At 37.7% G+C, this 18088-nt stretch overlaps 3 protein-coding genes across 3 annotated transcripts; 2 read left to right on the top strand and 1 right to left on the bottom strand.

Annotated features, from left to right (window-relative positions):
- Positions 1–123: 123 nt before the first annotated feature.
- Positions 124–1368, top strand: LOC105387255 (exosome complex component CSL4). The gene is made up of 3 exons (XM_011557956.3): positions 124–458; positions 618–866; positions 1120–1368. Exons 1-3 carry the CDS (start codon positions 294–296, stop codon positions 1360–1362), a joined length of 657 nt encoding a protein of 218 aa, XP_011556258.2. The 5' UTR covers positions 124–293; the 3' UTR covers positions 1363–1368.
- Positions 1369–1879: 511 nt separating this feature from the next.
- LOC105387242 (xenotropic and polytropic retrovirus receptor 1) lies at positions 1880–11573 on the top strand. Its single transcript, XM_048630525.1, has 11 exons — positions 1880–2225; positions 2907–3060; positions 3459–3691; positions 4131–4392; positions 5500–5870; positions 6254–6401; positions 6948–7142; positions 8071–8243; positions 8545–8675; positions 10576–10731; positions 11360–11573. The coding sequence occupies exons 1-11, from the start codon at positions 2157–2159 to the stop codon at positions 11472–11474; spliced, it is 2007 nt and encodes a 668-aa protein (XP_048486482.1). The 5' UTR covers positions 1880–2156; the 3' UTR covers positions 11475–11573.
- Positions 11574–12586: 1013 nt separating this feature from the next.
- LOC105387241 (charged multivesicular body protein 3) lies at positions 12587–15075 on the bottom strand. The gene is made up of 6 exons (XM_038111710.2): positions 14926–15075; positions 14789–14849; positions 14526–14705; positions 13884–13924; positions 13305–13478; positions 12587–12765 (listed from the first exon to the last, which is right to left on the bottom strand). The coding sequence occupies exons 1-6, from the start codon at positions 14968–14970 to the stop codon at positions 12610–12612; spliced, it is 657 nt and encodes a 218-aa protein (XP_037967638.1). The 5' UTR covers positions 14971–15075; the 3' UTR covers positions 12587–12609.
- Positions 15076–18088: the final 3013 nt, after the last annotated feature.

Below are 18088 nucleotides of genomic sequence, written 5' to 3'. Positions count from 1 at the left end.
TGTCAAGTAATAAATAGTGATGTGCCCTCATTGCAATTTCAATTACCGGTTTTTTGTTGAGAAGTTGAATCACAGAGTACTTTGTGAGTTAGACATTTTTCTTTTTTATTACCCTCCTCCTCTTCCCCTCCCCTACCCCTCTGTTGCCCTCATGTTGTTTTGAAAAGTTGATGTTGAACTTTATTTAAAAAAGATATTTGTTTAATTTAACATAAACATTACTTCAACTAACTTTACATTACTTTTTGTGCGCTTACTATCTGTTAATTTACGAACTTAAAATCACGGTAAACATGTCTTCCGAAAGCGAAGGTGTTGGTAAGATATGCATCCCTGGGATGCGGCTAAGTTTATCCAACAAAGAATACGCAGCAGGTCCAGGAACATACGAACGTAAAGGCTACATCTACGCTACATTAGCCGGTGTCCTTAAAATCGTAGAAGATGAGACAGAGAAGGTAATCCTAACTTTACACATAACCTCAAAACTAGACTGAAAACTTTAGTACTTATACAGGTTACAATCAAAGAAATTGAAGCCATGAGTACTGGTTATTGTAACTCTAGTTATTACAGTTTGATCTTACTTTCTAAATGGCCACTTACTTTTATTTCAGACAAAATTTGTAACAGTGGAGAGTCCAAGAACACCTAGCATATTGCCTAGAGCAGGCGATATTGTTACAGCCAAAGTCACAGTTGTGAACTCTCGAGTAGTACAGTGTACCATCCTCTGTGTCGGCCCCTCGGTACTGGTCAGGCCATACAAAGGCATCCTGAAGAAAGAAGACATTAAATCTACTGACAAGGACAGGATAGATCCATATAAATGCTTCAGGCCAGGAGATGTTATTCTGGCTAGAGTTGTATCCTTTTGTTTTTGAAAATGTTTGATTATTAGATACATAGGAATTTACAGCCAACTGTAGCCAGCCAGCTTTATTACTGTCCTTTAGTGGTTTGTAAATGACTCCACCAGTATTAGGCATTCTTCAAACATAGCACCATTTTTATTCTACATTTCAAACTTCTTATACTTACTTATGGTGGTAATTTTCTTTCTATTTAGGTTTAATCCCATCAGTACTTTAACTATAACATTCCTTATAATATAACCAGCTACCTATGACAGAAATCCATTGGTATCACTTATCAACAGCGGAGAATGAACTGGGGGTGGTCATAGCCACAGCAGAGGGCTCCCCGCAAGGTATCAGTATGGTGCCAACTAGCTGGTCAGAGATGCAGTGCCCAAAGACACTGGTCAAGGAACCTAGGAAAGTCGCAAGAGTTCTGCCAGAGAACATCAATGAAGCACTTATCAGTAAGGAACAGGAGAAAAGTGAAAATAAAAAATCTTAGTTTATTAATTTGGAAGTCTCATTTTATTCATATCTCTCCTTTCTGTTTTAGTAAGCATCAAAAATTATGCTATGTGGTAGTAGGAAGGAATATTTACAGACGATTACAGTGAGACAGCATGGGTCAGTTCGCCTTTTTCATATTGTTTCTTTATTTGCGTGCGTTATTCCAAAGGCAACTAATAAAGAGTGTGCTGCATCTCAAAATAATGAATCCCAATTTTTTTAATAACGTATTTCTGAACGAAACTGTCAATCATCCATCATCTACGTACGTTCAAAATATAAATATCCACCTATAATAAGTTTAATTATTACAAAATATAGAAGGATGTTAAATTTAATTATTCGAAATATTGTATGAAAATATTCAAAATCTGAATATTCTGTAGGTTTTTTACAAATGATAATAATATTCATGGTCCCTTGATATTTTTGTATTTCTATGAACGTTTTCATTCAGAAATAAAGATATATTATTATTATTATTATTAACATGTTCGGAACGCACGCAAATCATATTGCTTTTTGTCAAAGTTCAGTTGACGATTTGCTCTCGTATTTTGTGATTTTACAACAATTAATTTAGCCAACTAGTTTATAATAAACAAAGCATTAAGTCCTATTTAATCATTCCATTATAATTTACCCCTAAGTGTTTTACTATGATATCATGTTTTGCGCCTTATCAGTAAGCAAACAAAGCCTACCATATGAAATATTGTGAACTATTATCTGCACACCACTGTGTTTCGGAGTTTCTTGTGATCCAGACGTTCTCTCGAGAGTCCCACCATGAAGTTCGCGGAGCACCTGAGTGCGCACATCACGCCGGAATGGCGGAAACAATACATCAACTATGAGGTAAGGCTCGAGGCAGGACTGAACGGTATCTAAGAGATATGGCCTTGTTGTCTTGATCTTGAAATTGTTTCAGGCAATTAATCTACACGCACCGACACTAATTTTGTTTTAAATGTTTTCCTCAATGTGTCCTCAATTTTATTGCTCATCTAATACATTATGTTAGTTATGGCATGAATCAATTGATAGGATTGTTTTTATGCTGCAGATTTTTCCATATCAATTTAGATAATACAGTAATATAATTAGCAGCTAACTACTAAATTATATAAAATTTATACAACCTCCAGAACCATCCAGTACATTGAATATTTATTGTATTGTATTTCATAGTTTTACAGTATGTTATATCTAACTATAGTAGGTAGGTATCTGGAAATCTTGAAGCTTATCTGATGCACTTGAACAATACACAGAACATCTCAATGTATGATATGGATCCTCCAAAATCAAATATACATAACATATTTTGGTTTTTTATACCTATTGATCAGCAACAAGTTTGTAATGGAGCCATTGTAAAAAATGGCTGGTATTTTCCTTAAAGATTTGTCTACACCCACTCAAGCTTTTAATAGTCTACTGAGTGGCCAACCCATGGGTGTTTTAATAGCACAATATCCTGTACAATTTCTAACTTATAGTAACACTCCACTTAAAGCATTAATTGAATTGTTTCAGGAAATGAAAGCAATGCTGTACACAACTGTGGAAGAAGCTCCATCAGCCGAGAATGTGGAGCCCGAGATACTCTCTCGACACTTTGCCAACTTTGATGAGACTTTCTTCCACTACTGTGATCAGGAGCTCAAGAAAATCAACACATTTTATTCAGGTTGGAGTGCACCTAACTTGTATAAGAAAGCAACTAATTAAATTTTGAATAGATGTGATTTTAATTTTAAGGAACTTTTATGTAAATGATATTGTTTAAACCTTGCTTGTGCTGGGTAGATAGAACCCACCAATTACGGGAAAATTACCATGAATGTGTGCTTTTTTCAACTCAAAAAAATGATGAAAAAATTTATCTATCAAGTTAACAATCTGAAATCAATATCCATAGGAAAATAATTTAATTATAACTCAAAATATTATGTGTCTTTCTGTCACATAGCCAATAATATGATATATGGTTTAATTTGAAGGATAGCATTGACTTCCATCTTATTCCAGAATTCCCACAGAAAAACCTTTAAGACCTAGTCACTCATAGACAAATATTTCTTCCAGAAAAGCTGGCCGAAGCGACCCGCAAGTTTGCAACACTTCAGAGCGAGCTGAAGTCTCACTTCGACACCATCAAGCCCAAGAGTGGGGGCGACAAGAAAGCACCCCTGCCGCGGCGGAAAGTGCAGGAACTAAAACTGGCCTTCAGTGAATTCTATTTAAGCTTAATCCTACTACAAAACTACCAGAATCTTAACTACACAGGTTTTAGAAAGATTTTGAAAAAGCATGATAAGGTTTGTATATTCTTTTACTATATTTTATATCACCCTAAGGTTGTCTTGAAAAAATCGCTTTAAGCGATAAGACCGCCATTTTTGTACATAGTTTATAGTATTTAAGTTATATAAGTTTCTTTTATGTGTGTGTGTACAAATAAAGAATATTCTATCTATCTATCTATCTATTTTCCATGTACAAAATTATACGTCAATATGTAATTGTGTGTAATTTTTGTTAACTATTTACACAATCAGGACCAATCATCATCAAAACTGGCATCCCGGCTAATATGGGCATTGTGTCTGATTGAAATTGTAATTTTATGGTGGCAATTATCAATTCTGGTGAATGTAAATTAGGAATAAGAATTTCCATTAGGAAAATACCACATCAAAACATAACAAATCAGAAAAGCCATTCATCAACTAATCTAACCATAAATTTTCCTTCCAGCTCCTAAACCTAAGCAACGGCGCGCAATGGCGAGCAGAGCACGTGGAGACATCGCATTTCTACACCAACAAAGACATAGACAGACTGATCAGCGACACAGAAGCGACAGTCACCAACGACCTAGAAGGGGGGGACCGACAGAAGGCCATGAAGAAGCTGAGAGTCCCCCCGCTAGGGGAGCAGCAGAGCCCGTGGACCACGTTCAAAGTGGGGCTGTTCTCGGGGTCGTTTATTGTACTGTTCATCACTGTGGTACTGTCTGGTAAGTTAAGTTATGATATTTTGTGAAGTTTAGGTAATTGTTGCCCATTACGAAATGGTTCAAAGCACCCATGACACCAAAATCAAATGATTCAAAGCATTTTATTTTTTCAAAGTACCTAGCTACATCTCTGTTTTTACTACTTCTTTATTTTTGAATATAAAATAGAAAAATGAGTCTACCACACAGAAAAAATAGAGAAAGGAATAGAATAAAGTCCCTGGAATCAATTTCTATGTATAATTATTTATGTAGACTTGGCAATAGAATGCTCTCCTTGTACATTGGAATGAATCTGAAACTGAGGAAAAGTGCAGTAATGCCTGCAATAATGCCTACCCGTTATCAAGGGTTTATACTAGTATTAAAGCTATGTAAAGAAACTGTTCTCCGCATAATGTAAGTTTAAAACTAAATCAATGTTTGCATATCCATAAATATGTGTAAGTTTGCTCTGATAATCTGAAATTATGTCTTAACTGACCGGCAAACATTGGCTTACATTGTATCACTGTCCAAATATGCACAGATTAGTATGGCGTAACATTAGTCTTCCATTGTTGACTACTGTTATGATAATATTTCACTTCCCGTGGAAGATTATGTAGTCGGATGGTAAAACATAGTTACTTATTACCATTTGTCTTATTCATAATCATCTTTCGATGATCGATAGCCGATGAATATGCGACATAATAATTTGCTTACGACTGTAATCCCCGAAGGGGTAGTCAGAAGTGACTCACAAGCAAGTCACCCGCTTTTCGCTATACATTTGCCGTATCGCCGTTTTTGAATGAGTACAATGCACTTAGGGTACACATCAAGAATCTAGATGTGCAGGTTTCCTTACGATGTTTTCCTCATTGGTATATGTCAGCGCCGGGATTCGAACCCGCATCTCTGGCGTGAGAAGCGAACGCTTCGGGTAAGCGTTCTGATCTGAGCTACCACCGCACCGCGCTGCGACTTCCAAATCGAATAATTATGAATGTTGTGCGTTTACTGCGACTTGACTCATGTAGTCAATAAGTTAATAGGATCGCTTATTGTTATAAAAAGTCCGTTGCTGTTTCCTAATACCTACTTATATTATTATTGTTTCAGCGCTCTTCCACGAAGGAGGCACAGAAAACTTCAAAACAGCTTTCCGGTTGTACAGAGGCCCTTTCTTGCTCGTAGAATTCATATTCCTCATCGGAATCAACGTATACGGCTGGAGGTCATCGGGGGTCAACCACGTGCTAATATTCGAATTAGACCCCCGGAACCACCTATCAGAGCAAGACTTGATGGAATTGGCGGCCATTTTGGGCGTGGTCTGGGCGCTCAGTATTCTGAGCTTCATATTCAGTGCCAGCCTCAGTATACCGCCGTTTGTGAACCCGCTGGCGCTGGTTGTGATAATGTTGGTGTTCCTGATGAATCCACTGAAGGTGTTCCGGCATGAAGCGAGGTTTTGGTTTTTGAGGATATGTGTGAGTTAGATTTTAATTTGTTTGTTTTTTAATTTTTTCAAAATACATGTCTCGAACTATTCCACTTTATTCTATACAGGATTAACAGTATTTTGCATATCCATATAAAATTTGTTGGTCACGTGACTTTTTTAGTATGCACACATCATTTAGTATGCTTAAACGAACAAAAGTTGTTCAGTATGAGTCACTACAAATCGGCTTACTATACTATGCTTTTGCAACACCCTATATACAGGTGTCCCCCTAGGTCAACGTTATCCTTTTAGGAGGTGATACAAATCATGATACTAAGCAACTTTTAATCTTAGAAAATTTGAGAAATACTAAAACGGAAAAGGCTTAGATATAGGACAACCTGTAAGTATTATCTTCTCCCTCAGGGTCGTATCCTGGCAGCTCCCTTCGTGCCCGTACTATTCGCGGACTTCTGGCTGGCGGACCAGTGGAACTCGTTCGCGGCGGCCTTCCTCGACTTCCACTACCTGGTCGCCTTCTACGCCAGCGGCTCCGACTGGTTTAATGTTGATAGTGAGTATTATTGACATTTGTTGTTCATCATCAGCCAATAATCATCCACTGCTGGACATAGGTCGTCCTTTAGGTAAATTTTGCGTGGGATGCTCTCAAGTCCTGTGGACCGACTGATAGCTGTTACAGGGGTTGGATGAGGAGGACAAAGCATAGAATGTTTAGGGCATCTTGGATCGCAATCCCGCAGTGTAAGATTGTTGGCTGATGATGTTTGCAGTTTGCATTATCATATAAGCCACTCAGACTCAGAAGTATTCAAATCATCGAACGTTGATACGGCACATCAACAGCTCATTGCCCCATAAATAGATCTGAGCCTAATTTTAGGCTTTAAAACGCGGTAGCCATGACTAATACTATTCTATTGCCATAAAATACAAACCTAGGTATACATGGCTTAGCAATACATAGACTGAGGACACATTGTTACTAACACATTTTATGAATTTTACTGTCTGATAATAAATTATAATTATAGCAGCTCTCTAAACTATCGCTTCCCACACACACACCAAGTCACCAACAAAACCCTTCTTTCCCCAGGCAAATTCGAGTCCACAAAACTCTTCATAATAACCCGCGGGTTAGTCAACATAATCCCGGCCTGGACGCGGTTCTGGCAGTGTCTGCGGCGTTATCGCGACAGCCGCGAGATGCACCCGCATCTGGTGAACGCTGGGAAGTATAGCACCACGTTCTTTGTGGTGCTGTTTGCGACCCTGAAGACTATTTATAGTGGTGAGTGAGTGAATGAAAGTGTGGAAATTTTCCTTTTAATACACCGTGGGTGATAACTCATACACTGCATAAACAAGGAACCTAAGAAATCCTTCGATAGGTACTTCTTTCTTCGTAGTTAGTGCTGTTAGCGACGCTCAAGACTGTTTATAGTGGTGAGTGAGTCAATGAAAGAAAGGAACTGTGAAATGTTCGGTAGTTATTTTAGTGAAACTGAGAAAGAACATGAGGCATGCATTATGCCAATACAATTCTTCCCAGAATGTCGGCGACAAGCACTATAAAGGAGTCTACACACCAAACCCGCCGACACAGCCCGGCGGCTTGGTGTCGGCGACCCAAACCCGCCAACCCGCCAACATGTGTCATGGGGCTGTGTCGGTGAGTGTCGGCGGCAAGAAATCAGTACAACTTTTTTAGTACTTGCACGCGCGGGTACGAGTCGCCGACATGATTCTTGAAACAAAGTCGCCGACACCAAGCCGCCGGGCTGTGTCGGCGGGTCGGCGGGTTTGGTGTGTAGACTCTTTAACTGTCATCTTCAAGGGCGTACCCAGGTAGGAGCAGGGGGGGGCAGCTGCCCCCACTAGAAGATAAAGTAAACGTAAATTTTCCTGCCAAGTGGAAATTAAAAACGTGTTACTTACTGTGCGCAATATGAAGTGTTGGTAACAAGTATATTTTCTTTTTAGTCAGATATTTTAATTTAATATTCTTTTATCTATGTTTCAATATAACCCGACCGACCATCATCTCGGAACAGGTATGAGCTGCCCCCCCCTAGCTGAAATCCTGGGTACGCCCTTGGTCATCTTATTGAAAAAAATCCAGAATATCTGAAAAATCATAAAACTTCTTTCATGCACTCCAATACTCCCAAATCTTCACTACCTCTTTGTGTTATAATCTGCTTCTAAAACCTTCCCAGGTTCCTACACCGACCCGTTCACCAACCCATTCCTGTACCTGTGGTTCTGCTGCCAGCTGGTCTCCTCGCTGTACACCTACACGTGGGACGTGAAGATGGACTGGGGGCTGTTCAGTTGCGGGCCCAACGCCGAGAACAAGTTCCTTAGGGAGGAGATTGTTTATAGTCAAGGGGTGAGTTGATTGTTATCGTTATAAGCAAAGCTTAGGTACAAAATATTCAGTTTTCCTCTACATTAAATTACCTGAAGGAAAATCACTTCGCCACTGTACTAATTAGTGTTGGTATCATTTTTGCTGGTGTACTTATATTAACCTACCTATTTTTGGTGTTGTGGAAAACTTTATCATGTTTTTTTTAAAGCTAGTAACTACTTACCTATCTTGGTTTGAAACCATGACCAGTAAACGGCCAGTTACAATATAATTATGTTAAGAAAATATTCCAACTCTTATACTATCCTGTTGGTTTCAGTTCTACTACTTCGCGATAGTGGAAGACTTCGTGCTGCGCTTCATCTGGACGATCTCGTTCGTGCTCACGGAGAACAACCTGGTGAGCGGAGAGACCATGACGTCGATACTAGCGCCGCTCGAGGTTTTCAGGTAATTTTATGAAATACCAGCCTTCATCCCCTATTTTACACCTACACTACCTAAGGGACCTACGTACCAAGTTTCATGAATGAAGCATGATCTGAGTTATTTTCTTCTTTAATAGCTCATTATGATAATTATGTCTTCTTGCTATCGTGTCGGCGACAAACAGTATTATAGAGTATGGTTCAGGATGACCAGTGGCGGCTGCACCTCAAGTGCGCCCGTGCGACGCACTACCATTTAAAAACCTTCAAAATATGTACAGCTCGCGCCAATCATCGAGTTAGCTCTGAAGTTGGCGCGGTGCGCGTTGCGCAGATGTACAGTGGGACTAATAAATATGTATGTACAAAAGTTAAGTACCTACTTAGTCAGGTTTATTGTTTCAACTATGTTAAGTTTTTTTGGACGTGTTGAAGGTCGATTTTGATACCTTCTTCACTTTCCTTTTTCATAAATTGAAACACGTTGAATATAATTTTTCTAGCCTGTCGGCTTAAAACGGTATTCGATCTAGGCATTTTAGCAATGCGATGCCACTAAGTTTATTAAAACAACAACGAAATAATTACGACACTCACAAAACAAAACGACTACAATGATGCGATGCGCGACTGTACTTTTGCTGTAGGTGCGAATGTGTGCGTGGCGTATGAACAGTGAGAACACACACACGCACATAAATCGAGGCGACCGCGGTGCGGGGCCGGAGAGAGAGGGGGTGTGCACTGCCGACCCCTCCCCTCCCGGACTGCCTTCTTTCCGCTGATACCTGTTTTTTGATCGTGCGACGCTAAGCGCTGCAACTTCAGAGCTAACTCGATGATTGGCGCGAGCTGTACCTTCCTTCTTCCTATACCATACTAGGTACGTCTAAAAAAACTTAAAAAAAAATACCAATATAACAACCGTAATACCTACCCTAAACATAAATTACATAATTCTGATCATCGTTACAAGTTAAATTAAATCGAACTGGCCTATTTTGATTTCTACTGCAAAAGAATTAGATCTTATTTTTGCTTGAACAAAAACGGCCTCGTGCGCTCGGATTGTCGCACGGGGCAAGCTCCTACATGTAGTATGAAACAGGATGGAAATCGCCTGGCGCGTGAGACGGAAGATGCTCAGTACAAACTGTATGCAGTTCTAGGATAAATTCGTGCGCCGCACGCGACCGGAAATTGCCGAAATAATACGAATGACGCCACGGGAGGCGCGGGCGGCGGCCTTGACCGGTGGCGCGACCTACGAACGATGCACTTATCAAGTCAAGTCATTCTAACAGTTTCACCTTTCGCGCGCGAATACGTAATTAATTTGTTACTCTAATTACTTATTAACTAAGAAAGTAGTACAGTTTTCGTGAGTGTGTATGTGTGTGTGAGTGAAAATGAGTGCAAAATACAATATTGACTTAATAAAAAGCAATAGGTACTTAGGACATTTCAAAATAGACTGGACATTAAATCTGCTGGGCCGCCTCGGCCTTTTCTCATCTTAAAACAGGAGTGCAAAACAAAAAATAAAACTTATAAGTACCTACCTGAATTTTCAAAAGTGAAATGTACCTACAATAAAAATAAATAGTTATGTGGATGTGAGAGACTAAATGCTTTATTTTGCTTTCCGTGTGTTGTTTTCGTTTCGGCGGAGAAGCGATTTCGCGTCAAAAAAGGAATAAGGTATATATAATATACTTATATATTTTTTTACTTCTAATTGTAATAATCTATTTTTCTTCCAAAATTTACTAAACCCATAAAATGCACCACCGGGTATCTGAGGCACCAGCCGCCACTGAGGATGACCTCCTTAGTTACCCTTTCATCTTACTACCTACACCACTTTTCAACACCCTGTACCTATAACTTTATTAACACCCTGTATACCATCTCCCCCACAGACGTTTCATCTGGAACTTCTTCCGTCTGGAAAACGAACACCTCAACAACGTGGGCAAGTTCCGCGCGGTGCGGGACATCAGCGTGGCGCCGCTGGACTCGTCCGACCAGGCCGACATCCTGCGCATGATGGACCACCCCGACGGCGTCCTCAACAGGTAAAGAGATTCGCTTTACTGCCACCTATCGGTAGAGTTCGGAACTATTTCGCAGGATCTACGTAATGAGGATAGGTGCCGCCGGGTGTTTTAATACAATGGAATTCTGTCTCATATAATACTGCGCATTATGGACCACCCCGACGGCGTCGTCAACAGGTACACACGAAGTGGAGAGAGAATGTAGCTTTACCGCCATCTGTTGGTAGTCTTTAGAACTTTATCGCGGGGTGTCTTGAGTTGGAAGCTTGGGCGTATTGAGGGTAGATGTCGCCACCAGCCATAGCCATTTGTGTGTAATTTCTGCAATCTTGAAGTGGCATTGTGATATTTCTCATATATCTTCCGGAAAGACGAACGATACAAAGTGACCCATTTTGATAGTGTCGATCATTATTAAAATTCCTCTCCGTAAGCATTATTTTGTTTGATTGTATAGAGCCATTACAAAGTGGGTTATAAATCTTTTTACTTAACCATAAAATAAATAGGTACCAGTCAAAGGTTTGATGGTTAAAATAATAAATGTCTCAGTTCGCACATTTGTAATGGCTTTATAGTAGCGCCTTTGTAACTTTAAATTTTATGTGTTCATCCTATATTAACTTATTTTTTTTCTTATTTTCAGGCTTACGAAAAAGAAGCCAAAAAAGTCGAAGGAAAACGACAGAAAACCGTTATTAAAAAAGGAATCGATACACGATTTACAACTAGAGCTAGACATGTCCTCCAAGAATTTGTAACTAACTGTGATACGTATAGTACTGTACTTAGAATCGTTGCTAAGAAATGTTATATTAGTATTATTATTGAAAATATATTTATAAAATCAGCCAATTGTACTCGATAGTTTTCTTGCTCCTATATTATTTAAACTATCCCAACCTCCAATAAGATTGATCATAGTTTTTGACAAACAGGGCAGAAAATATGAAAACATAAGCCATTGGATTAACACAGTGCATTTTATTAAAGATTTAACTTAGGTAGGTAATTTTCTATCATATAAAACACGCCAGAAAAATATTAGTTTTTGAGATACTTATAGCATAGCATTAAAAAATCTAAATAGATATAATTTTATTATTTTTTGACAAAATAAAAACCTAAAAATGCACGTATATCATATAAAAAATTAATAACAGCTAGATTAATTATATAATTTATGTTTCTTATCGAAACTTACGATGTATTTACAATAATTGTTATAAAATACTTTAGTATTATGTAAAGATTTGAGGCATTATTCGAAATAGCCGGCGAGGCCGATGACCGCTTTAGAATAATCTGAAACGAACAATTATAATTCATTATTTATATTTACTAGGCCTATCAAAAATGGCAATAAGCTGGCTGCATGATATCATGGGCTGAAATATTCATGAATGAAGACACAAACAAGTTAAGAGACACAATGGAAGAAGTGTTGATGAATAAGGGACTGTAATTATCTCACTGCGTGTCACCGAAAACCAGTAATATTCACGTTTACATTTTCAGGTAAACGAATGGTCACATAAACTTAGAAAAGACGGATATAATTTTGAAAGACAAATCAGAGGTACTTGTTAATTTATAAAGAATTCATATTCAGGGGTCACATGTCCTGGGGTGCAAGATTGAAGCCTCATACGACCGACACACCTTATGGGTAGTCTGAGACTATCAACTACTAATTTGACTGGCTAATCCTACGCCATTGGTTATAGTTTTAACCATTATTTTAGAGTATCACTGTTGTCACACCTTGAAGCAGCCTGCAATCACAAATTACCCCTATATGACCATAGCCTGGCATATGACTACGAGCATTACAACTATTCTGCAACCACAATAACTCACATAAACTTAACACTAGCCTCCTACGCGTAGACGCCTCTACGAGCGCAAAGCCTCCAACCGCGTCTGCATCTCATCCAGCTCGCTCTCATCTGGCTCCGGAGCTTCAGTCTCCTGGCTGGTGGAGGGCGCGCCGACCGCGGTGGGGGGCGCCGGCGCCTCGCCCAGCTTGCCCTGTGTGAGCTCCCATAGCACCTGGGGAAGTGGAAAAAAGTAGGTACAAAAGCTGTAAAAAATGGCGCTTATGAATGGGAATTGATGTTGGATATTTTATGAGAATTGATGGAGTGTTATTTTGGAAATTAGAGATTTTACGCAACATTTGAGATTGTGGGATTTAGGAAAAATAATTTCCTTAGAATTTCAATGAATCCTTGTTTTTTTCCAGAAGATGTAATAAAGTATGTATGTATGATTTATTAAATGAAAGCTACTCTAGATATAGACAGTGCCTAAGGGCCCTCCCACGGCAACTTTTTGTAGCAATGTTGTAACGCGTTTTATGGATGTTTTTAGTTAAGAAATGTAAGAGACAGTAAAATTTTCTAATGATGAAAAATCTATAACCTAGTATACTATTACCTAAACCATTAATATGTTATGTACTAAATAATAAAACAAAAAACGGATTACAATTAATACATCACAATAATAAAACTTTTTTTCTGAATTGAATCCAAAGTTGGTGTTATTACAGCATACTTAATTTGGGCAAATCATGCTGCTGACGGTACCTTATCAATCTCCCCCTGTGCTGCCTCCTCCATCTCTTCTTCATCCTCGAGGCCGGACATGGTCTCGTCTAGCATCTCCTCGATGATGCCCGCCTTCATCATTTCCTTGGAGAGCTCTTGCATTGTGTGAGCTATCTCGGGGAGCCGAACCAGCGACTGCATTGCTTGCATCACCTGAAAAATTGTATGCGAGCTTGAAACCAAACCTCAAATAAGTACAACATTTTGCAAGAAATGGTAGGAATGTATTTATTTAATAGCTTTCCCCTTGAGCTTCAATTCATCCTAAAAGGTTCTAGAAGATTTTCTCATGGGAATTCCGGGATGCTTATAAAGTCCTATTAAATAACTGTTTCTATATAGTCTAAGCATTGATACAGTAGAAAAGCAACTATGCTTCAATTTAATACAATGTAGTAATTTAACGTCTACCCTGTAACGCCTTTTGGTAGCGGAGGCCAAGATCCACTTTGGGTCAACTAGCCATCAAGAGTGAGTGAGTGAGTAATTTAACACACAGTTAACACTAGTGTGGCAGGAAATTAAGGTTTACTATAGAAATAAGATGAAGTGACTTACTTCTGTAGATTTTTGTAATGATCCTGCAACCCTTAATGTAGCTGTAACAAAAAACAAGTAGAGATTATTTATATTATATGTTTCAGGTTTAGGTTCTTTTACATTGTAGACCTGAATGTTGAAGTTAGACACACTGAAGATTAACACTTTAAAAGCTGAGCTGATCAGGGACTAGATATATTATGTAAAAATAATATGTCAATGAATAAAAGACTTGGCTGTCCAAGGGTTAAAAGATGTGATTTGATGCAAAGGACAGGCTGAGAACTCAATGCTTCAATTACTGAACATTTTGTATCAATCAATATGTCTGTCATATTATATCTCTTCTCTGTTTCTAAGGTTGTCTTGAAAAATCGCTTTTAGTGATAAGACCGCCTTTTTTGTACCTATGTGTTTATATTTAAGCTTTGTATAATCTATTCTTGTGTACAAATAAAGAATATTCTATTCTATTCTATTCTATTGGAGAAGTAACTAAACAAGGCACCACCTATAATATAGATATTTGAATGCTGATATATCAACACAGATATATGAATACATATTAACACCCAAGACCCCAGTACATATCTGTATCATATATCAGGGTCACTAACAACTACACCATTTGGTCGGCATTCAGTCATTACTTAAACTTACCTAATTGGTTTTTCATCTGCATCTGTACAGAGTTCAGATGTGCTTTGCTTGTGTAGATCTTGCTTATTGCTTTTCTTGACCTAATAATCTCTTTAGCTAATATATTGCACACTTGTTTATCATTCTTTGTGGCTGCTTCTTTCAAGGACCGTTTGATTTTTTCCTCCTCTCTTTGTATGGCTGTAAATTAAGGAGCCGCGATTAGTTATAGTAAAGAAGGTAGGTGTTTACTGAATATGAATGCTTTGTAAATTAACAAGTACCTCTGATTTGTCGTTCTAAATTATATCCTTCTTTTCTAAGTTTATGTGACCATTCGTTTACCTGGAAATGTAAACGTGAATATTATTGGTTTTCAGTGACTAATTTAGATTATTTAGGCTGGTAAAAAATTGCCTACCATTTCTTTTGGATTTCTTTCAGGAGACTTGCCGAACAAACCCATTTTTGATGTGTTTAACCAATAATTTTCCCAAATCTAAATAATAAGTTTCCTTGTTTTGACATTTAGATTGTCACGATTTCATTTGATGATCTCATTTATTTACAGCTGTGTAAAACGAAACGATTGCTTATAGAATAAACGAGGATCGTTATTATTATGAGACAACAAGCTTTGTTAGATGCGATATAAAAAGGAACGTTTTTGACATTAAAACAATGTTGCCTTATAAAAAATAAAACAATTAATAATATTACGTATAGCAACAGCAAAAAGAAACAAAAAGTCAAACAATCGAGACGCACTGTCCAGTAAACGCGCGTTTTTTTATTTCCCAAATTCATTTTCAGTGATTTCGGATGGATTTTACGCGTAAAAGTTTTATTTATTCCAACTGAAATTTTAAATTGTAATTAAAACTAGTCCATCAGTATTTTGGCTTTGTTTATTGCGAGGCAAAGACTCGGAAAAGTATTTTGAGACTACGGTTCTGCGAGTAAGGTAAGATTATTTTTAACTTATTGTGTTACACTGCAGCACTTTGTTGCATTTTCTATGCAATAACATAATCACACATCTGAGTTTTGAGCATACATCAAATTTATCCACATTAGTCCAAATTAAAATTCGATCTACGCGAACCTACGTTTATCAACTTGTTGATCAATGTTGATTTCAGTATTTAACTTCGATCGAAAAACTATGACTAAGATAACCAATAAGATAATGCTAACTAAAGCTCAAATAGAAACTCTTCTACACTACTCTAATATATTATGTATATATATTTTTAATACCAAATATATTTGTTGTATGCTAACATTACATACCATTCATTCAACTTGGTAAGCTTATTAAATACTATCTTCATAAAGCGATACATATAAGAATTGCGTTAAAGCTGAAGTCCTCAACAAAGTATTCAACCCCTACAAGTCGGTATAGTTCAGGTTGGTAAAAGTAGGACAGTAAAATCATTATTTTGGATGCCTCCATGTATCCTGCTATGTGTTGATGATGCCTCCCAAAATTTTATTATGTACAAAATTATGATGATGTCCTGTACTAGGATTATTGTTTGAGCTCTGGTTCACCTTAGCACATCACATCATGAAAAATTCGAGTCAGTCAAAATTCTAATTGTACCTTGCGCAGTATGATTCTTTTCATCACTGACAAGTTAAAAATTTCAAGTAACAATAATTATTGTATAAAAATTAGCCTTATATGTGACTCATAAATTACAATTATATTTAATGATTTTCTCCAATTAAAAGAATTTAAAAAGAAACAAAGAACTTCAACTATATTTTATGGTGTATTCTCTGGGAAGATGCGAGTGCCTGCTTCTGGCATTATGTTTTCAACAGCTGTTTTCAATTTGCTGATCCTTTACCCTTGTCCTAAGACCTGATGCCGATGGTTCTTTGTGGGTTAACAGGTGCACAAATCTACATGCTAGATGTTTGGTTTTACCATGAAAGCAGTAGAAGTTGAATGTTTGTAGATAAATTGCACTGGGCAACTCTGTTGTGAGATAATTATGTACTTACCGAAATTTTCCCATTTCAAACCCCACCCTGAAAGACAGCTTCCACTGAAGGTTTCCTTTCAGCTTCATCTGTAGCATACATAAGTAAAAATTTAGGTAAGTAATAATTACGTAATGATACTGAAAAAAGGTTACCATCTCACTATTAAGTTATACCCTCATTTATTATAATAAATCACCAGCAGCTAACTACTGGCACAGCACATTCATCAAATTAATACTATGTACTTAGATAGGCAATAAAAGCCGAGTGTTACAGTCATTTCCACCACTTAATTTGCTTGTTATTTTGATAATTATGGACACTGAAGCGCAAACAATTTTGATCAGGATTACTCTACAGTGTTTCATGTAAAAAGCATTTTTTTTTCCGAATTTCCAAATGTCATAAAACAAAAGTTGTTCAGATTAACCCTCTCTGTCACCCCCTTTCCGTTGGTTCACTATTTCCGGGCACCCTGACGACTGAATACTCGATCATAATGTTAGCTCTGAGTCTCTAAAATATCCTTATGAGTTAGGACAACACATTTATAACACCCCTCCTTTCCGGTCTAGAGATAAACATTGGCGTGAGACCTCAGTACATGAACAGAGTTTTATACCTAAAGGTAACTAACCCTTATAGATTATTACGAGATTTTATCCCAAGGTCATATCCTCGCTAATAACATACAGTAGTCGTACATTGCGCCATCGCTGAGCAGTCACCTGCCTCCGTTCGGCACCGTGACAGGTTTAGCAAGCATCCGGCAGCTAGCTGTGACATTTCGCCATACCATGTACACCCTGCCTGCCTAACCTATCACGTAAAATACCTTTGATTATAGGGCTACGTTAAAGGATCTCTATGCGATAGTTATATTGGAAGTAATTCATCAGTTTCCTAAGATTGAGCAAAGACATTTGGGTTCGCTAGGTCAGCCCTAAGTTTTTGAATTATGATCATCATCAGCCACCAGTCAACTGCAAGACACCATCTCAAATTTTTCCCATATCACATTTGGCCACTACCGGCTGCCTGGATTTATAAGGTCAATGGTCCAGAAGAATTATTATGACTTGTTATGATCAAATTAATCACCCAGTAAAAATATTTAGACAGTAAACGCGATTATGAAGTTGTAAGGCCAACGACATATCATTAAAAGCTGTAGGTTTAGGAATCTATGCCAGCAACATTCGCAAGTCTAGAATATTCGATAGATCGAAAAGTGGCTAAAATTATTTTATGTTGTACCTATCCTAACGTATAGAAGGTTTGAGTTTAAAAAAATACTATCAGGTTTTGTGTGCCCAACGAATGGCCATTTTATATATTTTCCATTTTATATCTAACACCGGCGAAAACGAATGCGGAAAGTTAATATTTCGTAAAACTTTACAACGTGTCTTTCGCATTATTTTGTTATAGGAATTATACAACATTTTGAATTGGCTATCTAAGGCCAAACAACTTATCGTTGTTGTAGGCGACTTGTTTTTGTAAAATATACTTTGAAACATCATTGACATTGGAATTTTTATACTTCCGCATAAAACATAAGCTTTTTAGAATTTAACTTAGAA

The sequence above is a fragment of the Plutella xylostella genome, chromosome 26 (assembly GCF_932276165.1).
Source record: "Plutella xylostella chromosome 26, ilPluXylo3.1, whole genome shotgun sequence".
Lineage (NCBI taxonomy): Eukaryota > Metazoa > Arthropoda > Insecta > Lepidoptera > Plutellidae > Plutella > Plutella xylostella.
This window is presented reverse-complemented; position numbering and strand designations above follow the sequence as displayed.